The sequence below is a fragment of the Ambystoma mexicanum genome, chromosome 11, assembly GCF_040938575.1.
Source record: "Ambystoma mexicanum isolate Mex_15411 chromosome 11, UKY_AmexF1_1, whole genome shotgun sequence".
NCBI classification, from domain to species: Eukaryota; Metazoa; Chordata; class Amphibia; order Caudata; family Ambystomatidae; genus Ambystoma; species Ambystoma mexicanum.
The window spans coordinates 1,469,026,298-1,469,050,047 of NC_090934.1; the positions used below are offsets into that span (position 1 = coordinate 1,469,026,298).

Genomic DNA, 23,750 nt, shown 5'->3' on the forward strand with positions numbered 1-23,750 from the left:
CAGGGTCTGTTGGGTAATTCTGGTTGAGTCAATAACCCATAGGGTTTGCAGGTGGTATTCTTATTCTGTGCGCACACCATACACGTTCTACAGTGCCTTCTCACATCCTGAGATAGTGATGGCCAAAAGAATGAGCGAGAGATCAACTCTGTGGTTCCTTTAACTCCTCTATGGCCAGCTGTCATATGGTTATGGCCCCAATCCAGTACCTTCCGCTGTAGGATTTCGGAGGGAACATACAAGCGCTGTCCCACTAGCAAAAGTCCTTCCGACCAACCTATTTGTGAGCGCAGCCTCCCAGGTATTGAGGTGACTAAGTCCGGTCTGGTTACCATCTTGATTTCTTGCAGAAAGGAAGAAACTAATCCCACAATCCTGTTTCGAGGAAACAGAGGGTTTCCGATTGGGGGGGTGAGATGCTCGAAAGACTGTCTTCTGGATAGGGCATCGGCCAAGCAATTCTGAGTGCCTGGTATGTAGGTTATCACAAAATCATACTGGCTAAAGAAATGCGCCCACCGGGCCTGCCTGGAGTTGACACACTCCATACTTCCGAGTACCTTTAGGTTCTTATGGTCCGTGCGTAACACGAAAGGATGGGTACCGCCTTGGAGTAGGTGTCTCCATTCTTCACAGGCGACTTTGAGGGCCAAAAGTTCTTTTTCTATCACAGAGTAATTCCTTTGACTAGCTGAAAGGGTTTTAGAGAGATAGGCTACGGGATGCTCTGTGCCATCCTTAAGTTGAAGGAGAACAGCTCCCAATGCGTGGGCCGAAGCGTCTGCCTCGACTATGAAGGGCTGGTCCTGATCCGGTTGAGACAGAATCGGAGCGGAGCAGAATCTTCCTTTCAGATCTAAAAAGGCTTGGTTGGCCGATTCCGACCAAAAGAAAGGTTTGGTATCCTTTTTCAGGAGGGCGGTGATTGAAAGAACTATCTGTGAGAAGTGAATGATAAATTTTCTATAAAAATTAGCTAACCCCAAAAACCGTTGGACGTCTTTTTGGGATGCTGGAACTGGCCAATCCAGGATGGCAGATACCTTCCTGGGATCCATACTGATTCCTTCTTGAGAGAGGATGTATCCTAAGTATGGAATAGAAGGTTGGTAGAAGAGACATTTCTCAAGCTTGACCAATAGCTGTTGCGAGCGTAGTCGCTGGAATACTGTCCGAAGATGATACACGTGTTCGGAATTGGTCTTTGAAAACACCAAGATGTCATCCAAATAAACTATGACACTACAATATAGCAGATCGGAAAACAGGCGATCCATAAAGCGTTGGAATATGGCGGGTGCGTTTACCAGGCCGAATGGCATCACCCGATACTCAAAAAGGCCAAACGGGGTCCGAAAAGCAGTCTTCCATTCATCCCCCTTTTTAATTCGCAGGAGATGATAGGCACTGCGAAGGTCCAATTTAGAAAATATTGTGGAACCCTGGACTGCTTCCAATATGTCAGCTATCAGGGGCATTGGGTATCTGTCTCGAATAGTGACCTTGTTCAGGCCCCGGTAATCAATACAGGGCCTTAGTTCAGAAGTATCTTTCTTAGGTATGAAGAAGAGAGATGCACCTGCCGGTGATTTGGAAGGTCGAATAAGGCCATTAACTAAATGGGAATCCAAATATTTACGAAGGGCCCTCTTTTCCGTAAGAGACAAGGAGAACATGCGACTGAATGGCACCAGGTAGCAACTCGATGACACAGTCTTCCGGCCGATGTGGGGGTAGTTCCAAAACTGAGTTGTCCTTGAAGAGGTCAGAAAATTCGGTCAATTCTTGAGGAACTTTACAAATCTCGTTTACCCCTTGTTGTAGAGGAGTAAGGACCTGTACCGGCTCTTCTGCGGGATGGATACCGCAATTGTGTTTACAGTATGAGGAAGTGAAGGCCAAAGTGTTCTGTGTCCAATCTATTAGCGGATTATGCATCCTCAGCCAAGGGATTCCAAGTATTACTGGGAAATGTGCTGCTCGAATTAAATCGAACTGTAACTGTTCCGAATGGTGAAAGATGCGAACCATCATGGTTTCGGTGGAGTGGGTGATAGGACCTGATGAAAGCGGAGACCCATCGACTCCTTCCACCTTCTGGACTTCCTCCCTTTGTACAAGTGTTAGCCCGTGTTTGTGTGCCCACGTAGTATCCATAAACACTCCTGCAGCGCCACAATCCAACAAGGCCATGGTGGTAAGGACTTCCGTCGGGGTAGTCAATTGGATGGGAACTGCCATAAGACGTGAGTCCAGCGTAGTTGGATGTGACGTCACTGTCACTGTAAGATAGGGACTAAAAGTCCGACCTCGTTCACTCGTCCCCTTTAGTTCCGAGGTCGTTCGTTTCCCGACCGCCTTGGCGGTACTTCTGAGCAATTTCGAAGCAGGTGGGAATCCGAGCCACAATACATACAAAGTCCCAATTCTCTACGGCGTCTTCTCTCTTCAGATGACAAAGGAGTTCTGGTAGACCCAACCTGCATAGGTTCTTCCTTGTTGCTGGGGTGAGCTAGAGAAGGTACTGAATGGGTGCCTTGAGGAAGGGAGATAGGGGACTTATACTTCCTTCTCTCTGCCTTACGTTCACTCAAACGATACTCAATCTGGGTGACTATGGAAAACAAATCCGACAGGGTTGTTGGACGAGCTATTCTTGCCAATTCGTCCTTGATCTCCTCCTTCAGTCCACGACGGAACACAGTATACTGGGCCTGTTCTGGCCATCCTGCGGTGGAAGCCAAGCGCTTAAACGTGGAGATATACGTCAACAGGTCACTGGAACCCTGGTGAACATCCAATAGCTCTTCTGCTGCTACATGGACTATCTCGTCCTGTTCAAAGGTCTGGCGCAATAAGGTCATAAATCCACCAAAATTACTTATCACAGGATCATTGTTTGACACCAGGGGAGTGACCCAAGCTAAGGCGTTCCCTGTCATGTTGGAAACCATAAATCCCACCTTGGTGTGATCAGTTGAAAACAGACTAGGTCTGAACGTGAAATACATAGAACATGCTTCCAGGAATTCTTTGAGGCGCCTTGGGGTTCCGTCAAACTTGCCAGTAGATAAGGCCATGGGAGGCAAATCATGATCCCTGGGTTCTCGTGAAGTGATCATTTGTCTCAAGGTTAGATTATCAGCCTTAACGTTCTGTAGTTCAACGTTCAAGGTCTGAACTGCGGCCACTAACTCCTGTACCTGTTCAGGGGTGGCATTTGTTACTTCCAGGCGTTGCAATCTGTCAGCTGTACTCCTACTTTCTTCTAACTTCACCCCTGATCCCCCTCTATCTTCAATACCTTCCTGCTCACCTTGGGGTATCCTTTCCGGTTCAGCTCCGAATCTCCTTTTCCAGACTTCCTGTTCTCTGGTATGATGATATGACCTACCCCGAGAGGAAGCCACCCTGCCCCTCAAACTCGGGGCAAAAAGGGGGCCCCCGGACCGGGGTAGACCGGTGTAGGGGAAAAAGCCTAAAAGGCACAAAAAAACCCTTCTTTGCAGGTCAGTAGTGGTTCTGGTCTGGACTGCAGGGCATATCAGGAGTATGTCAATAGCGAAGCTTGAGGGGTCCGCTTAAATAGGGCAGAGGCAGGAGTGTATACCTAGGAAGGCAGAACGGCAAGCAGAGAAAGGAGCCAGTAGGGAACGTGACACAATGAGAGAGCATAAGAAGGGGATCCCAGTAGTCAATGAGGGAGAGAAACAAAGGGAGAGGACGAGGAACGGAAGGAGGAACAAGAGAGGGAGGAGAGAAGCAACAAGGGGAATGCGGTGGCGACAGCCACGGAAAGGAAAACTGCAGCGTACCAACCCGGAGCCTGACGCGAAGGTTACAACGCGCGGGCTTCCGGGTTGGGTGACGTTAAATAGGCTCCGCCGGGGAAGCGCGGAGAAAACTAGACCGCTGGATGTGGACGCCGTCAGCGTGACGGCCAATTCAATGGCCGCCCCATCGCCAGCGTCTCCACAGCCGCCAACGGCGGCCGAGCGTGACAGATATAGATCAACTCCTTACAATTTTTTGATTTACTGCGATATCAGTAAGGAAAGAATGCAGCATGAATGTAAATAAATAAGTGCGATGATGATGCGGCTTTGAATCTCGCTAGACTGATACACTTAGTTAGCATATTTCTACTTGGCAGAGGAACACAAACTAGAATATGTAAAAATGCTGCCAAAAACTCAAAATGTAAGTGCAGATACAAAACATTTTAAATGGCCCTTTTCCTACATAGGCAATCCACCAAGGACCATTTTCAGATTGCTGTAATGTTTCTGACAAGCCTTTATGACATTGGAATTTCGAGATACACGCAAGGACTAAAATCCTGCTTCTTATTACAAGTCTGTCAGACTCCAATTGGCCAGTCTAAAAATATTCTAGGCCTCAAGACCTGCAAAGCACTTTGCATTCTGTTAACTGGGGTAATTTCAAGATCCCCCAACACAACACCCACCAATAAGAATAAGAACATCTTTGCTGTAGTATGTACTTTGAAGAGATTGCACAGGAAGATTGCAATGCTGTTTACTAAAATGTCCTGCACCATGTATTGCCATCTTAGCTGTACCACCGTTGTATCTACGTTATGAGCCCTCATTATGAGATTGGCGGTGTGGCCAAACACAGTGGTAATTTGGATACCACTGCATTACTGCATCGCCAAACTATGGGTTGGAGGTAAGGTGGAGGAAAAACCTCCAGCAAAATGCCTGCGGTAATTCCACCACCTTATTGCCAAAAAAACAAGCCATTTCGGCAGATTCCCCATAAAAGGGGACTAACACCGCTATACTGCCACTTGTAAACCAGCTGTAATTCCGCCAGACCAAGTGGATGAAAGAGTAAGTCTGTTTGGTGGGATGTCGGGGGATTTACTGCCGAGATACCACCAAACTCATAATTAGGCTAAAGACATAAATCAGTAGGGCTCCAATGAAGATTTTGAAGCAGGCACTCCACAACACTAGAATAAATCACCAGTGGCCACTGATTGCGAGCGTGTTTTAGATTGGGTATGTGTTGAGGCTGCCTGTGAATGGAGCAATGTTTGGAAGAATTTAAGACAGTGTCAGCGATCAGAGATATAGAGACATGGGAAAGAGAACTGGCCACAATTCTGTGGATAATATGACAGTAGGATGGGAAATGTTATTGGGATAATGTGAAAACGACATGGGGCAATAGCCTGGAGGCAAAGTGAAACTGGAAATGTTCTGGGGTAATGTAAAACAGCATGAGATAATCTTCTGGCAGCAACGCGAAAATGACATTGGCCAATATTATGAGAAATGTGAAAGTATCATGGGACAAGGTGTACGTGACATGCGCAATGATGGCTTGGAAGAATCGCCTGTAGCAATGTGCAAGTGTCATGAAGCAGAACTCTTGTGGGCAACGCGAAACTGGTGCAGTCATTCCCTGGGGGCAATCTAGATATACATAATGGAAACGTTCTTAACTTTGACAGGAATAGTGAGGCAATGTTGAGTCTGGGACAACATTTCCTGGGGGAGATGTAAATCTGATGTCATTTTTTGGGGGAAAACATAAACACAAGAATGACAACATGCTTTTAACTGTGTCAACAATAGTGTTCCATACCAGAAACGGGCAGAACATTTTCCTGGGGCAACGTGAAACTGGCATGATCATTTTCTGGGGCACTGCACAACTAGCATGCTAGTGTGCTTAACTGGGGTAAAATTAAGATGGCAAGTTGAAACAGTCATGACAAAATGTGATTAACTGTGCAGTGTGAATCTGTTTTGGCAATGCAGAAACTGGCATGGCCATGTTAAACTGGCAGGCTGGCACAATGATCTGAACTCTGGTATATTTGAACAGCACAATGTCAGGTTCGGACATTTAGCATTGTTTATTAATAGCACCACTGAATATTTAAGCAATATTCCGAAATCACTGACAACGGATCATCTGGGCACCAACCTGATAAACTATGGAAACTACCTGGCATGTGGTGGCAGGCAGCACCCTTGGATACAAAAGCAATTTTTATATTTTATTTTTTGAGAATTCTGATCATATTTTATCAAAACGCACAGGCACAATACGTGTCATTTATCACGTCAGGGATCTTTTCTGCTGCACCACATGTGTGTTTTTCAGTAGGATACAGCACAACACTTGCCTACTTTTTGCTTTGTGCGCAATTGTCTGACAGGCACATACATGATTTGCTGCAGAGAAATGTCCATGTGCACTGTGGCAAATATGCCATCTGAAATATTGGGAACCTCATGTGTTTGGTTTAAGAAGTACTTGTAAATGATGTGGCTCCACTGATAATTGGAACCTTTATGAAAATGCACCATTTTGAACCATTATTTTGGCAGAGAACACAACGACAAGCCCCCTGATATTCATTTATTCTTTAAATGTGTGGTGTAAGTAAAGAAGTTGTGTTTGGTTAAAACACAATTTAGCCCTCATTACAACACCGGCGGTAACCAAAGGCGCTATTAGCACCATGGTTGCTGCCGGTATTGTAACGAGTCCGCCATGGTGCAAAAGGGGAATTACCACTCCATTCCAAGGTTGGCGGGGGGGGGGTAATTCCCCATGTACCATTGGCCCTTCCCCATTCCCATTTTTGCCCCATGGGGAAGGCTGTAATTACGGTACCGCAAATTGCGGTACCGTAATTACCTTCAAGATCCCTTTGGGGGTCCCTATTAATTAGGTGCTAAGGGGTTAACGGCGCCGCAGCCTTTTACGGCGCCGTTAACCCCTTAGCGCCAGGGTCGTAATGAGGCCCAATGTATATCGTTTTTATAGGGAAGAGCTTACAGAAAAAATATAAGCAAAAGTTTTGTTTTATTTGCCATTTTTTATGACTGGTGAAAGCAACTTAAAAATGGTGGCAGCCTGGGATTGCCAGTCTGGTGTGAAAGCTAACCTCATTTAGCAAGGACTATTATGTGGAGAATTGCACTTGGTGTAATGAAGATTACGGACCAGCAACTACTCGTCTAGCATCTGTCGCCAATGAGTATTTTTGTGTCTCCCTCCTTGCAACCCTTTGTGACCCGTTGCATTGTCGTTCTCTGTTCTCCAAGCCCGCCGGTAGCCATGCATCTCTTTCTGGATCTCTGTCACTTTTCTTTAAGGAGATCTTGTATTGCTCAATTCAATTGAGTTCCAAATTGTTTTGCTTTTACCCTCATGATGTTCATATCCAATATGCAAGCATCCACAACAGCCTGCCGGTTAAACGTTTGCCAAAAATGCAATTAGGAGGGTCTGGCTTGTGCATGGGGAGGAGGGAAAATTTGTACATAAGCAAAAGCTTGTATTTTTGTACGCTGAAAGCTTTAATACATTCCTTCAAGCAAAACAGGAAATTGCTGTCATGCACCCCCACTCCCATATGGATGCAAAAGTCAGCATTATCAGAAGCAACACCTCTTTTAATGGACTCAATCTCTAACTTGTTTATTGATTTTTTAAACTTCATTTCCCTGTGTCTTGCCTTGCTATAGAGGGATACATCAAGAATTTCACATATCTATAAAACTAAATGCACCCAGCATTCAAACATAATATTTCTGAATTTAAATAGAAATGTGTTAAGGCATGTTAAGTAAGCAAGTATATACCAGACATAGAAAAGGACGCTATGAGAGTGACCCAGCCCAAAGGGTTATAACTGCAATGACAGAATTAGCTATTACAAAGCTCATTTCCCTTTTCTTGTGAGTGAATTCGGCTATTGTTGGGTAAAAGCAAGGGTGCTTTTTGCTTTGAGACACATGTTCCATCTTTGGAACATTTTCGATAAATAAATATCTGTAGATCTCTTTGCCAGGCCAACATGTAGTTCCATCTCACCCTACAGCAGAATGTCTAGAGATAAAAAAAATCACCAGGTAGTTGCACGCCGTGGTAGTAAACTATAAGGAAGCAGCCGTAGAAGGATGACCAGAAAATAACATACAAGTGGGTGATGTAGTCTTGATAAAGAGTAGGAAACCCACTGGCAAGCTAAGTCTGTCATTCGAACCTTTACCATTGAAAGTTACACAGGCACATGGGTCAAAGATCACTGCACTCCTGTTGTCCCAAGCAGTCCCGGAAACTCTTTTTTTTAAAGATGAAGAATACAGCCATCCAGGAACCTCTGATGCGAGAATCATATGAAGAGGGTTTGGAGGAAATAACTGAGGAGGTGTCAGGGGATAAGACTAGCAATGAAAACGATGGAATGGCTTTACAAGGGGAATCGGGCAGCAAAGTGGAAAAAACAGTGTCAGGTGAAAAAGTACCACAAGCTCATCCGAGATACGTCTCTAGAAGAATCGGCCGAATTCCCAAGGGTTTTGGAGGAATGTGTAATTGAAGGGTTTGAAATGAAGATTCAATAAGCAGGAGATAAAACCAGCTCCTGGGTGTCAGGCACCACACAGTAGGCATCATTGGGAAACCAGAAGCGAGTAAGCAGCACACTGCAAATCTAACTTCCACTTGAGATGCACACTTTAACATTTTACCATTATGTATGATCCATTATATTTAAGTGTCTTAACTTTGTCATAATTCTTCTTAAATTACCTTCTCAAACACTCAAAGTTCATTTCCCATATGCATGTTTGTAAAGCACAAATTGGCCTGGGGAGCCAAAAGTAGCTCCTGATACCTGTTTGTTTTAACCTAACCAGGTTTTTCATAGGGTAGAAGCAGGTTGCTAAATAACTTCCAGCAACTTCGAACCCTGTAATGGAGTAATTTGGAATGTGACCAACTCTATTAAAGTAAAGGAACTGAATATGTATTTTGTTAATGGTTACATGTTGGTATTTTAAAGGCGTTTCTTGTTATTTATAGTAAAATCCAGATGTTGTGTTCTGTAATCACATGACATGTTGGATTATGTTACCTGGTGATGAACCACTGACATGAATCCTGTGGAGTCATCAATGATCCCCCATCTAAAATCCCCTCCCATGTGGCCAGGATACGGCAGCTGCTGCTTGATCCTGACCCTGGGGGTGGTATTACAAGGGAGGATCACATGGGAGGAGATGGATGTTGTGGAGATGTGGAGACCCAATCATGAAAGACGCAGTATGCTTCTCTTCCATGTGAAGAAGATCCTATGATCCCTGATTTCTTGATTGCATATTGTCAGTATACCCATACTTTTAATAATAAAACACAAAGACCTCTTCTTGTGAGACACCTCAAGCAGGGTAATATTCACATTTCATGTGCACATAATATTCACATACAATCTTTATGTCTAATCATCATGAATTGAATACAAATCCAAAGCATTATAGCTTTACAGAGTCTCAATCTCCAACGGACTCCAAGTCCCATAAAACCTAAAGTACATGGATGAGGAAAAGGAGAAAGGAATTAATGTGGAGCGGAAAGCACACCAAGTGGAATCTAAAGACTAGCTGTTGTAAAACCGGTCAGCTGTGGGGGACATTTAAAAAGGGTGTGCCTTTGAAAATGCAGAGCAGAAGGAGGGGAGAAATGCAGAGCGGTCACAGAGGAAAGCAGAATCGGAGGCAGGCACACGTGAGCAAGCTACACTAAAGGAGGCAGTCGCTTCCTAGCGGAGTGGAGATAGACTGGGAACGGCATAGCAGGTGCAGAAAGGGAACCGCTAAAGAGCCAACAGCAAGGAGAAGGCTGTCAGGGGAGTGGTCACGCTGCGGAGCAACCATCCCACCGGCAAGCGAGAAAGAAGCTGCCGGGAAGATCGGAGAAGTGCCTGCAGAGCAGAGAAAGCTTTCCCACTGCACGAACATGGCAGCAGCAGTACCTCATGGGTCAGGAAAGCCAGGAAACACTGATGAGTCTGCCCTGGAGTACTGCGAGGCCCGGAAAGCACCGACGGGCGTACAAGCAATTACCAAGCTCTTTTGAATACCCACCAAGTACCATTGAAAGAGTATGTTTACACAATTCTCCATATAAGGGAAGCCAATATGGGGAAAGTTGGGGTAAATGTTGTCAAAAGCAAATGATCATTACTAATGAAGTAAATGAAAGGCAAGATCTGTACAACTATTCATATATGAAATGTCAATATGGGGAAGATTGGAACAAACATTGACACAAGCCAATGAACATTATTATTGAAATTAAGAAGCAAAACTTGAACAAGCCTCGATATACAGGATGCCAATATGGGGGACGTTGGAACAAGTAAGAACTGAAGCCAGTGGAGTAAAAGAACTGTGTTATACTCAAAAGAGAAAGAGAAATGAAAGGTTGTAAGAAGACCAGGTGAAAGTGTTGAATCAGCAGTGAGTCTTTGGGGGAAAGATATCTGGCAGGAGAGTGTACCTGGGGTCTACCAAGTCCAGAGAGGGTGATACCTGGCAGGGGAGTATACCAGGTAATCCAGCCAAAGCATATGAAAGAAGAAAAGACATTGTAAAATGAGTCCTTGGCAGGGGAGTATACCAGGAAATCTTCATCGACAAGTTGCTGAGTGGAAAAGACATGTTTTCGCCATCCTCACAAAAAGCAAAATTGCCTTGACAGATACTCTTTGCCATTCTTTCTGCCATTAGCGGTCAGTTAGTACAGCGCATAGAGCGCTTGCTTTGACATCCGTACAGAGCCTGCCGACGCAGGTTCGAATCCCAGCAGGGCCAAACTCAGCCCTTCATCCTTCCAAGGTCGATAAATGAGCACCACATACTTTGGTAATAATAAGCAGCGCTCAGATGCCTGAGGATTCACAGTGCTCCATTAATTTGAATTATTATTATTATTAAAACAGTGCTATAGGGCCATTTCCGCTACTCTTGGGGAGCCATTGGGAAGGATAATGTTTTCATCATCCCTAAGGAAGCGCTAAAACATCATTAATTAAGTTGCCAAGAGATACTTTACCATCCTTAAAGCATCATTTGTTTGGAAGAGACACTTTCATATTCGAGGAAGTGTTATGCGAGACAGTTCTACCACTCTTCAAGAACTTTTATGTGAACTGAATCTTTCCAATAGTCTACTTGAAACAGTTCAGGGGAAGGGAATCGTCCCCTGGATACAAGGATTGTTCTGTTGGATTTCTATTCTTAGTTTTGACACTTATTTTTCTGAGTTTAAAGCAGAGACTTTTCTTGCATTTTGTTGTTCGTTTTTAGTGTGAGGGTCAGATAAGTTTTGGACACAAGGACAGTTTGCTTAATTTGGATGACGAGACACAAGACTGCTCCCTAGTTTCGATTTCATCCCCTAAACCTGCATCCCTGGCTCAACACCCCCCGCCCACCTACAAAGTATTTCCAGCACTGCTCCTGCTCCTATAAATTGAGCACTTTTGAGTGTGGATATAAACTTACTAATAATAAAAACAGCTTTTGATTTGATACATGTTACAAGCCTTGCTGTTAATTCATTTACCAAGTGGTCTCTCTGTCACAATCAGTTAATGCGTGTCCCTTTTACCTATAAAGTTGTCAAGTTGGGGGTTCGAGCCCAGCCTGCTCTGGCGAAATTCCGTCTGTATGTTAATGTATACTTGCTTTATAATTGTTGTCGACCCTCCCTTTCCACAAAAACCAGGACAGCCCCCCAAATCGTCCTGCTTTTCCCCAAAACCAGGACAGAGTTTCCAGGACGGAGGGCCCAATTCCGAGACTGTCCCGGCAAAACCCCAGACATGCCAACATTCTGAAGCCCCTGAGAGGGAGATTTCAGCACCGAAATCGGGAGAATGCATTTTCCCCATAGGAATGCATTGGGGATATTGTTATTTTAGGCGGGAGACAGTAACAAATAGTACTGATTTTAATGCGAAAATCGGGAGTCTACCGCTTAAATCGGGAGGGTTGGCATGCATGAAACCCGGACGTCTGGTCAACCTACCTTCATACGTGGCGGGAAACACCAGATTTTCGAATTACAAATATTGCTATTTTCTATTTACTCCTGCCTAAAATAATTCAATCCCAACCGCAGTCCTATGGAGAAAATCCTGTCTCCCGCTTTTTGTCACAAAATCTCCCTCCAAGGTGCTGAGAATGTTGTCATGTATGTACCTTGTGCCCGCCCCCCATCCACAACCAGATTCCCCATTCCCCCGATCCACAACCAGATAGCCCCAGATGCTAAAATATATAGCTATTAACGTTTTGTCATCCCATGGCAGGTGAAAACACCCGATTTTGCATTTAGCGTGTGATAGCCCATTCATTTATATGGAAAGGGCAGAGAGATTGGCGGGTGAGAGAGCTGCTTTCAGGGCGGGTGACACCTGCCAAAAGCGTGTGAGTTGAGAGTTATGAAAATAATCATACCCACTTAGTTATTAATCCAAAGACATTGGGCCTCATTACACGGAAGGCGGTAAGGGTTAACGGTCACCGGTAATGGTACCGGTGACCGTTAATCCTTACCACCTTACTACGAGGTCCCTTTGCGGGTTGGTACTTTAACGCCTGCTTTTTAGCAGGCGTTAAAAACCAACCCGCAAAGGGACCAAGTTGCTAATTACGGTATCGCAATTTGCGGTACCCTAATTAGCACCTTCCCCATTCCCATTATGCCCTATGGGGCGGCACCCCTTTCCTCTAAGGTAGTGCCGGTATTTTACAGGCATGGACCCAGGTGCTAATAGCACCTTGATCCACCACCTATCGTGTAATGAGGCCCATTCTCTTAAATTAGCACCTATATTACCCTGCTTCATTAGCCCCATCTGGCCAGTTTAAGACCACCACCCAGTGCCCCATCCACTGGTTATTTATTTCTAGGCCCTCCATCCCTATCCGTGACTAGAACGAGTGCTGCCTCCCCAGGCCTCCATTTGGCACCCAGCACGAGGCTCTGGCTTAAACAGGCCTCCATCTCTATCCGTGACTAGAAGGAGAGCTGCCCCAGCTCCCCACGCCTCCATTTGGCACCAGCACGAGGCTGTGGCTTACACGGGACTCCATCCCTATCCGTGACTAGAAGGAGAGCTGCCCCGCCTCCCCAGGCCTCCATTTGGCACCCAGCACGAGGCTCTGGCTTAAACAGGCCTCCCTCTCTATCCGTGACTAGAAGGAGAACTGCCCCAGCTCCCCACGCCTCCATTTGGCACCCAGCACGAGGCTCTGGCTTACACGGGTCTCTATCCCTATCCGTGACTAGAAGGAAAGCTGCCCCGCCTCTCCAGGCCTCCATTTGGCCTCCAGCACGAGGCTCTGGCTTACACGGGACTCCATCCCTATCCGTGACTAGAAGGAGAGCTGCCCCGCCTCCCCAGGCCACCATTTGGCACCCACCACGAGGCTCTGGTTTACAAGGGCCTCCATCCCCATCCGTGACTAGAAGGAGAGCTGCCCCGCCTCCCCATGTCTCCATTTGGCCTCCAGCAGGAGGCTCTGGTTTACACAGGACTCCATCCCTATCCGTGACTAGAAGGAGAGCTGCCCCGCTTCCCCAGGCCTCCATTTGGCCTCCAGCACAAGGCTCTGGTTTACACAGGCCCCCATCCCGATCCGTGACTAGAAGCAGAGCTGCCCCGCCTCCCAGCACGAGGCTCTGGCTTACACGGGTCTCTATCCCTATCCGTGACTAGAAGCAGAGCTGCCCCGCCTCCCAGCACGAGGCTCTGGCTTACACGGGTCTCTATCCCTATCCGTGATTAGGAGAGCTGCCCTGCCTCCCCAGGCCTCCATTTGGCCTCCAGCAGGAGGCTCTGGTTTACACGGGCCCCCATCCCTAGCCGTGACTAGAAGGAGAGCTGCCCCGCCTCCCCAGGCCTCCAGCACGAGGCTCTGGCTTACACGGGTCTCTATCCCTATCCGTGATTAGGAGAGCTGCCCTGCCTCCCCAGGCCTCCATTTGGCCTCCAGCAGGAGGCTCTGGTTTACACGGGCCCCCATCCCTAGCCGTGACTAGAAGGAGAGCTGCCCCGCCTCCCCAGGCCTCCAGCACGAGGCTCTGGCTTACACGGGCCTCTATCCCATTCCGGGACTTTCTCGGCCGCCTCCTGAAGAAAAATCCAGTCACCTCAGAACACACACGTTCCCACTCCCGGCGGCCATCGTCTTCCCGCTCAAAACGTGCGACGCGATGACGCAGCACGCTACGCGCCCGATCGGCAACGCGACGCGCCCGAAGTCACGTGAAGAGGAGCGGTCGCGGCGTTGCTGAAGCCAACATGCCTATAGTCACGTGACGGCGAGGAGGCGGGGCGTTGCTAGGAGAGGAAGTAGGCGCTGCTTGCCTACAGGCACTGGAAGGCATGGTTGCGGCAGCGCCCTGGGCGTAGAAGATGATCCATGAGCTGCTCCTGGCCTTGAGCGGCTACCCGGGCAGCATCTTCACCTGGAACAAGCGCACCGGCCTCCAGGTAACGGGGGGCCCCGGGCAGGCAACCCACAGGCTCCGTGGGGCACATGGGCACAATGTCTGCTCAGCCCCCAGGCCAGCACAGGCAACCCCGATGCAGGGGCAGCAGCACTGCACATGCCTGCCAAGACTATCCAGCCCTGTGCTTGCTTGGCATTCTGGGACTTGTAGTTTCCCAACATTTCCACTGGGAAAGAAAAAAAACTACAAGTCCCAGAAGCCAACGCGGCTGAACAGGACTGATTGGCCTTCTGGCACATGGCCATGGGGATTTTGGGAGCTCTGTATAGGTGGAAGCTTAGGCTAAGAGGTCTTAGGAAAACTGCACCAGAGCAGAGGCATCAACACCATTGTTGAGGAAGGGGGCATCTGTTTTTGCATAGTACCTTGCCATTGAAGGGGCTGTATGAGCTAACTTGCAGCGTACAGCCTAACATGTAACATACATGGACTCCAAAGGGCAGGCACCTTTGCGCTCGTCCCTTGTATCTAGCGCACTGAGGCCTCTGGGCGTGTTGCACTTTATTAGAATGTTTTAATAATGCATCTAGACTTTAGTATCTCTGCTCAGTATACACATCTGTCATGTGGTTTAAGAATAGTTAACTCCTGCTAGTGCTTGCATCTGTTTATGCACCCCTTGATATTTAATGGAAAAATATATGACTGTGTCAGAATACCAATCTGATAAATATATACAGCTGTGTCAGAAAGAATGCCGTCTGATGAGGGTGTAATTCCACCCTCTGTAGTATCTGAAAGGAAGATCTGTTGATCAAACTCCAGTAAGATAACTCAGCAGGTTGAGCGCTCGTTTGCGTCTGATCTGCAGGTTGTGGATTAAAATCCTGACGTGGTCGACTCAGCCTTTCATCCTTCTGAGGCCTATAATGTGTTTACCAATTCCAATTGGGTATTAATGTATGTAAATGTGTTCTGTGTAAAGCCCTTTGGATAAAGGTGCTATATAAATGACAAGTTATTCTTCATAAATGCTCCGTGCCAAAATTATAGTGCAAACTTGTGCCCAGGGCTTTAAGTGGGCTGGGCGGAGCCCTGGCAATGCTCCGAAATCTCATTTTCAGCCGGGGGTCACTAATCTCTCCTGGCAGACCCTGGCCACTACATCACAAGTATTTTTTTGCCTGAAGGTCTCACTCGTGTGTAAGAGCTTCAGTCGTCAGAAAAAAATGCCTTTCATCCATAATGGTGGCACCACACCTGCGAGGCATCCCTTGAAGCAAGAGATGCACGTTGGCCGGCGCCACGATTATGGAGAGAAACGTGAGGCCACTGGAATCGGAGGCCTTGCTTTCTACATCCTGAAGCTCTCGTGCAATTGCAGGAGTTTGTCTTTGTCCCGGGAGGATGGCTCAGGGGCAACATAGAAGCAAGACAATGAGGAGCAACAGAGGTCCGCTCCCCGGGTCCATGCTTGGAAACCTCTGGGAATTAAGCGTGTTATAAATGACCATAAAGGCGTCGGCTTCCAGCTGCCTGACCCTTTCAGCCTTAATGGTGACGCTGCCCCACCCCGGCTGGCGAGAGGCAGCGCCACCATTAAGGCTGAATAGGCGAAGTGCTGTCACCTGCCAGGCAAGCTGATAGAAAATAAATGCAGAGATCAGCACCCTTTCCCTCATGGGGAGAGGGTGCTGATCTCTACAAAAGGGTGCCAGTAACTCATTGAGCCGGGGCTCGTCAAGGGAGGCTGGCTTAACAGGCCAGCAGGCCACCCCCTGCCGTTAGGCCACGCCCTCTTGATGAGCCCCGGCTCATTTAGCAGTGCCGCTTAGGCCACTGCGTGTGCCTTTGCAGAAAGCCTACAGACACCCTCAGCCCTAGCTCTGTTATGGTTCAGAACTGGTTCAAATGTCTCATGTGCATACCTAATAGCTGCTGGTACACAAAGTCCCTGCATGCAGAGGTGCCTTTTTTAATCTTCTGCGCCTCTGATCTAAATTGTTAGCACATGGAATACGCTTTTGACCTCCTCTCGGCCAATCAGAATGTTCAGAGTAGCAGTCAGTAACTGCTGGTATTGACTGCATTCGGACTTCAAAAGCAGACAGGGAAGCAGTAATGCAATTCACAGGCAAGGTGTCATTCAGAAGAGTCTCCTCTATAAAATAAAAAGTCACTGCAGGATCCTAATAAGCACACCACAGAGAAAGCTAACGCTTGAGACAATGCTTTCAATTTTCTTTAGAGCAACCAATTACTTATACACAACCCCTAATAGATGCTCATGTTAAACCCACTTAAGTTTTATGCAATTGAAATGCTTTGTGTATGAAGACAAACACTACAAAATAAAACTGCATCTTATTTACCAACTGTTTGTCAATTTAATTTCGTACTATTAAACTTAGATTTTTACTTCACACTTCGGCACCTGAGCTCCAAACCCTGGTGCTGCTACTACCAATATGTGTTAATAGACTCAACATTTAGGATAGTCACCCTTCCCTAACTTGGCGCCCTTGGCTTTTCCTCTGTCCATAACTTGGTGGCGGGTCATTATCCCGTAATAACGACCCCTGCCTCGATCTAGAAGGTATAATAATACAGAAGATGACAGAAAGTGGACATGTTGAGTATGTGTGCAGAATTTATAGGCACAGTGTTCTGGGGGGATCCCCACCATCAATAGAAACCGGGTGTTATTAAACTCAATAGTGGCTTGCTTTGCAACTTAAAATATTAATGTATGAAAAAGAAATGTAATCCAAATATTTTGTGTTCCGATTGACGCTTAATTGTTTGTCCTAGGTATCGCAGGAACTGCCCTTCCTTCATCCCAGTGAAACCAGTGTGTTGAATCGACTCTGTCGCCTTGGAACAGACTACATTCGTTTCACAGAATTCATTGAACAGTACACCGGACATGTGCAGCAGCAGGTATGGTAGTCGCCTTTTGATACTGTGATCAAATGCTTTTCAAGATGGATGACAAAATGTAAGTCACTGGTGGAGAGCATAATTTTTATTTTTAAACATTGATGTGATAATCAGCCGCACACTTTTAAATGGCAACTAACTATATGATATTAAGTACATTCTCCCAAATGAGCACTCAAATTGACTCCTGTGAGTAGTTTATTTTCATTATTTTAATTGGCGTTTGTCGCTCTGTAGCACCTTTTACAAAGATGCAGTACCGTGTTGATTACTGGTAGGCTGACATGGTTCTGATGTCGGATCCAAACACAGGCCACGTTGTATCCGTGCACAGTAACAGAGGTCTGCAACCTTTGGCTCTACAGATGTTTTGGACTACAACTCACATCATCCCTAACCAGCATAGTCCATAGCCAGATATCCTGGGAATTGTAGTTTGGAACCGCTGGACAGCCACAGGTTGCAGACCCCTGCAGTAGACCATCGAACTGAAAGCTACATTTCTGTGTGTATAGCGCATTGATAGTTGTGTCCTGTGTTTACTTGCAGAGTCTCCAAGCCTCAGGCCAGAAGAACAATGGGGATGTATGTGATCACTACAAACTTTGAAGGCCGAAAATGAAAATGTCCATGATTTTTTGAAAACATTTTTACATTTTATATTTTCCTTTATTTTGATACCTCCCGAATATATCCCTGTAATTATATTCTGGGGGAGACCCCACATATGAGAAATGTGCATTTCGAAATTCGACATTTTCGTATTTCTCATTGTTACGTTCGAAGTGTTGACCTGATACGGAACAGTGGCAGCCTTCAGTAATAAATATATTCCTGTTACTTTGTGGTAAATACATTCTAAAATGGCTGCCCACAGGAGTTCTTTTGGGTGCTAATTTTGGGGGCCAAATTGGCATATAGTATATTCCCATTCACCTAGGTCCCACTGATGATTACAACTTTGTTTTAAAAGAAAAATAGTACAAACAAACTCTAGACCTTGGAAACCAAGTACGGATTAGGATTGTTAGTTTTGTTGCTATAACAGATGATGGTCATCTTTTTTTTAATTTTATTTATTTATTTTTATTGATGAAATCATGTATTTGCTTTTGCACGTTTTTTTTAATATATCAAATGGATTTGATGCTTGTCCCTGCCAAAATAGAAGCTTAATTTGTGTTAAAAGACTGCAACGCCACTTTTAAATCAGGCGCAAGCGCGTTTTGTTACACCTTGGTATTGACTCCATGTAGTGATTAGTCTTTTGGGAGCGAGCACTATTTCCATTTGTATTTTGGCGACAGTGTTCACATTGACTTTTTTGAAAACAGAAAATACAACATTTTTCCGGTGTGTCATAACCCTGTGTTTTCAATTACCTCGCTGACGGAGGTTGCCCGTATCTCAATTTTTGTAGGAGACAGAAACTTTTTAAAATATTTGAGGTCATAAAGTTTGACCACTCTAGGTTACTTCTGTCCTAACAAGAACAGCTTAACTGGATTTGAAGGGCCTTCTTAAAATAACTAATGATAATTGGATTGATTGGTTTTGTTTGTCGGTTCTCGAGTTTGGATGTGTTGGGTGTCAACAGCCTGGCTGTCACTTTACGGAGTTGCAGAAACTAGCCCCCCCATTCCCACCATTTTTTTTGTTGTATCTAAAGTTTTACTCGGGCTAACGCCCCTATCTGTGTTTATGTTCCTGGGTTGCCAGCCTTATCATACACCCTATCTGTATTTTCAGTGGGGCGCAGTAGTCTGCTTTTTTATTTTCAGTGTTTGTGTTTTTGCTGGGGAACTTCGATAGAACTGCTGCGCTGAGTTTGGCTTTCCTTTAGGCCATTTTATTGTTACATAAGGAGGACGTGCTGGGCTTGCGAGCCTTTTTTTTCAATGCTCCTCATCGCCACTTATGTGCATTTTAAACCAATGCTCGCCTTATTGGATGTATCCTGAAGTTGTTTGTGTAGTGCCGGATTGCAGGAGTACTTCAGCATTCAACCCTGGTGGGTAAAGGCATTTTGAGGCAGACCTCTTGTCCATTAAGGCTGAGGGTTGTTAAGGATTGGGAATGATCTAACGTGTTTTGCCTGCGGCTGCCGCTCTCTCCTTCAGGGCTGTAGGTGTTTTCCATAGGGCACCAACAAAGATGTGTGCTGAGGGACCGGGGGTCTAAGAAAGCCCTCGGGGAAAGCCATGCCGCTGGGCATTCCAGATTATCCAATCTGTGAGACTTCCAATGGCATGGGAGATGTTACATGCCTTCTGAAGAGGACAAAGCGGACACAGCAGCCCCAAGGTACAGTGTGGACCCCCACTACACAAGGGCTCCACGATTAGCCCAAAACTTGTCTATCTCACAGCATAGGTAAATAGTAGGAGACGCTCTTCATATTTTGAAGGTATGGGCCCCTGTTTCGTTTTAGTCCACTACCTTTCAGAAGGGCCTCCGGGGACCTGGACTGGCTGGAGGTTTATGGCTTTAGACAGAGTTGTTTGGCCAACTTTGCTTTTGTTGAAATCTTACATAAGCCTGGTATCCTTTTTCTGAAGTCTCGTTCGTTTTCCCATTTCACTAGATGGAAAATAGATATCTTTAGCTGTATTGATCTTCCTGCCCTTTGAGGCCAGTGCATGCTCCTTGTGTGTCTGAGTCCTCGATGGTAAGTTTCACCTGATGGGCATCAGCTGCATGTGTGCAGAGCCTACAACATTTGCAACTGGTGGGATAGCTTTGCGTGGTGAGACCTGTGTTAGTTTGTATATTAGTTTGTAATGCGCACCAGACCCAGAGGCATCAGGACGCAGAGGTTACAAGGATATGCGATGCTTAGATTACAGAAGTTACACATGATAAGCAGATGTAGTACAGGTGCTTGTAAGATCAGTGTAGCTTCCGGAATAGCTCTACTGACTGACGCCTCCACCTGCGAATCTGTAACATGAGGAAGAGTCCCGAGTCGATAAGATTAGTGTGACCGGAATCATTGTTCTGCTCTTTGGGGCATGGAGATGTGCAATCTTTTGTCTGGTGCCTGTGCATGTAAGATCTGTAACCTGCAGTATCGTCCTGCTTTCTGACTTCATGCTATGGGCAGCAATACATTTTAAACGAACACTGTCTGCAAATGATGGCATTGGCACTTTAATATTGAAGTGTAGCAACTTTCTGTTTGTGCTTCAGGTGGTGTTGCTAAGATTGCATCACCAACATTTTTGGCAATGCATATTACTAGCCACTTTCAGGCTGGTCAAGGTGCATTGTTGCATATTATGTAGCATGACAATATCCTTATTCTGTAAACTAGTATGTATATCAATGATCATGTGAACATTAGCAATGTATAGTTATTATGACGCCCATGCAGAAAACACACAGTGAAAATAAGCTGTATTGAAAACAATAATAATGGCCATCTTTAGCAGCATTGGGACTTAGAATCGTAGTGTAGGGAGCTTTATGCTACACTCGTCCATTTCGGTTGTCTCCTACATCAATCCGGGGGAGGTCTTACCACATGCTTTGATCTTTACTTTCCCTTTTCAGGAACATCATCCATCCCAGCCTGGACAATGTGGCTTACATGGAATGTACTTGAGGGCTTTCTGCACAGGCCTGGACTCTTTACTGCAGCCCTACAGGCAGGCTCTTCTGGACTTGGAGCAGGAGGTAAAGAGCACCGTTCCTCTTCTGCTGCTTCTCACATGTCTTGGCTGAATGTTTGAGGGCCCCTGTTCTCCTTGTGGGTACAGGTGAGCCAGGTGTAAGGAATATGACAACTAGTTGTATGTTGAGGGGTTTTGGTATGTGGATTTTATCAGTTTGGCAACAGAAGCTCGTCTTCTGTAGTCCATGCGCCATATTGATTACTCACTTGAGATATAGTGGCAGTGGTATCATAGTGGATGCATTTCCCTTTGTTCAGGGAGGTTGTGTGATGATCTGCCCCCGGTTCCCCTTGTGATCTGGACATGAAAGGGTTGTGACTGGGTCACATTGGCTGGCCTTTTATTATCTGTAATGTGTGACTGCTGGGACCGTCCCTTGAGCTAGGACGGTGTAGGCCAACCTCACATTTTATAATGGAAGCATTGAATGTGATGGATCTTCCCTTTTAGTTTGGAGGCGATATGTCTGCCCGTTCAGCCCCACTCTTTCTACCATCCTTGGGATAAAGATTACAGGCCCAGCTTTCAGCTCATGATGCTTGGTTGCCAAACGCCTGTATATTGTGTGAGATCTTAAGATCTGAGGACGTTTCTACCACATAGAAACGAGACATGAATGATTGATTTCTCACTTGGATTTTTTAGGGTGTTATTGGGTGATGCAACCTCGATTCAAAGTAGAAGATGGGGAGTGTTGGGGGGGGGGGGCATGCGACTATTTCCTTACTACGCTTGCACTCCAGTGATGTTGGAGAACATTGTAGCTTGGCATTGTTTCAGCAGTCTGAGCTTCTGGTTTGGGGTGGGACAGATATGGGTATGTGCAAAGGCTTCTGGAATTAGCAGATTCTGTAACTTTCCTCTAGTTTGGGCTGAAATAGTCCTGCGTTCTGCTGGCTGGGAAGGGCATTTTGAGGGGCGATATTAGAGGACCTATGAAATCACTGTTTAGGTAACTGTGTGGTTGTGAAACAAACACTTCGGTCACTACCTTGCGCAGTGAGCATCTAAAGTTGCAGTGGTTTAGACAGGGTCCTCTGTTTATGTCTGAATTAACCCTTCCATGTTCTGTGTTCCATTACAGTTTCTGGCAGATCCTCACCTCTCCATCTCCCATGTCAACTATTCTCTGGATCAGGTTTGTGGGACATTAATATTTGGGTATTTTTCTAGTTGTTTGCTTGACTAGCACTTTGAAACTGCTAAACGGTCAGAAAGGGAGGAGGGTGCAATTTGGCAGCAAAGAAGTATAGCAGTCTGTGTGGGTAGCGGGGGGCGTCATTGCTTAGATGGTAGAAAATACATTTGGAAGACATAATTGAAAGGAAGACTGGTAAGTATGAATTGGAAAAGGAAATCTACAGCCTGGTGAAGGAGTTTGGAAGAAAAGTAGTTAAAAAAAAAATTGCATTGTAATACCCCATGGTACGCAATGTGGTAGACTTGTAGAATATCTAAAATGATGTGACTGCGTATGTTAGAAGATGTGTGAGATATTTACATAACTAAACTGGGTGCTCAATGCAGTCTTTAATATATGAAGGAAATATGATTTATTTCACTGTTGAGAAATTACATTTCCTATAAGTATTCGCAGTTTTCCGATTACCCTTGAAATCATATTCTGAAGACAAGAGCATCTTTTACTGTAACATAAAGCGCTTCTTTTCACGTCATCCGCCATTTCAGAAATCCTGGCTCCGTTCATATTAAATGCTTCCTTCTGGATGTGAGCAACTTTGTACGACAGTGAAAGAAACATTATCTCCACTGTGTTTGCCATGGAGAGCAGTCTAGCATTTACAACTTATGTGGCACTGTTTGGCTGGTCACAGATGGCCTCAAGTGTTGTATGATCAGCAACTGGATTGAAACTGGACTGGAGGAGGGCCAGATTAATGGGAGTCCTAGAGAAATTCTCAACCTCCCGTGGGGTCCCCCGTTCCTGTTAGGCAGAATCCCCTGCAGTTCCCTTATGGAGCACTACGGAAGATTAAGACTACAGGTATGAGCAATAAATCCCCTTTGGTATCAGTCCGCACCACGCAGATTTAGTTGGTAGCTGTGGCTGAGCAGTCAGACTCATCTCAAGAGGGAGATGAGCAGTATGCAGAATTTACACAATAGGACTACAGTACTATGGAGCAAGGAAACACTGACCAAAGCTTTATATTAAAAATAATATATATATATTTCTTTAAACACGCTCTGAATTCAACACACAAATCACTATCATTAAATCAAGTTAAAATAGTCAAGAAATGTATACAAAACTCCCCATTTAAATTGTAGACAAATTTGAGCAAGAGTGAAAACTGAGCAAAACGGCACAGTGCAAATCAAGCAGAAATGGCACTGTAACAGTTTCTTAAGGGGGAGGAAAAGAATGTTATACAGGGTTAGAATCCTAAAACACCAGCAACACTTCCCAATTGGATTGTGAACAAGTTAGGCAAGGTAGCACTTCAGCACAAGCAATACTTGGGTGAAAACCGAGCAAAATGGCACTTCAGCAATATATAAGGGAAGGAAAGGATGGTTATTGGAGTTTAGGTCCACCAACACGTTTCTTTATGAAAAGCAATCTAGAGAAGGCAGTTGTAACTGAGATAGCCAAAGTCAATAGGCCTGTGCCAGAATCAACGGTACATGGCAATGTGCCCAAGATCAAACAGTTCTAGTAGCTGCAGTCAAGTCTTTGCTTAGCAGTTGAAAAGGAGGGTGCAGAAGGTAAAAAGATAATGTTAGACGATGGGGACGGCCAGCCCTGAAGGTAAGTAAAGGATTTCAAGCACCTTTAGCAATACCCAACGAAACTGGAGGCCTGGCCGAACAATG

General features: G+C 45.6%; 1 protein-coding gene across 2 annotated transcripts in view; it reads left to right on the forward strand.

Annotated features, from left to right (window-relative positions):
* The first annotated feature begins 14,137 nt into the window (after positions 1–14,137).
* TUBGCP4 (tubulin gamma complex component 4) overlaps positions 14,138–23,750 on the forward strand; it is a 317,619-nt gene continuing 308,006 nt past the window's right edge. The window contains exons 1-4 of one of the 2 annotated variants that reach the window (XM_069625149.1): positions 14,138–14,338; positions 17,110–17,238; positions 20,791–20,913; positions 21,997–22,050. In XM_069625149.1, the coding sequence (XP_069481250.1) occupies positions 14,261–14,338; positions 17,110–17,238; positions 20,791–20,913; positions 21,997–22,050 (384 nt within the window). In that variant the 5' untranslated portion in view covers positions 14,138–14,260. The remainder of the gene's footprint in view (positions 14,339–17,109; positions 17,239–20,790; positions 20,914–21,996; positions 22,051–23,750) is intronic. The other variant, XM_069625148.1, reaches the window with a different exon arrangement.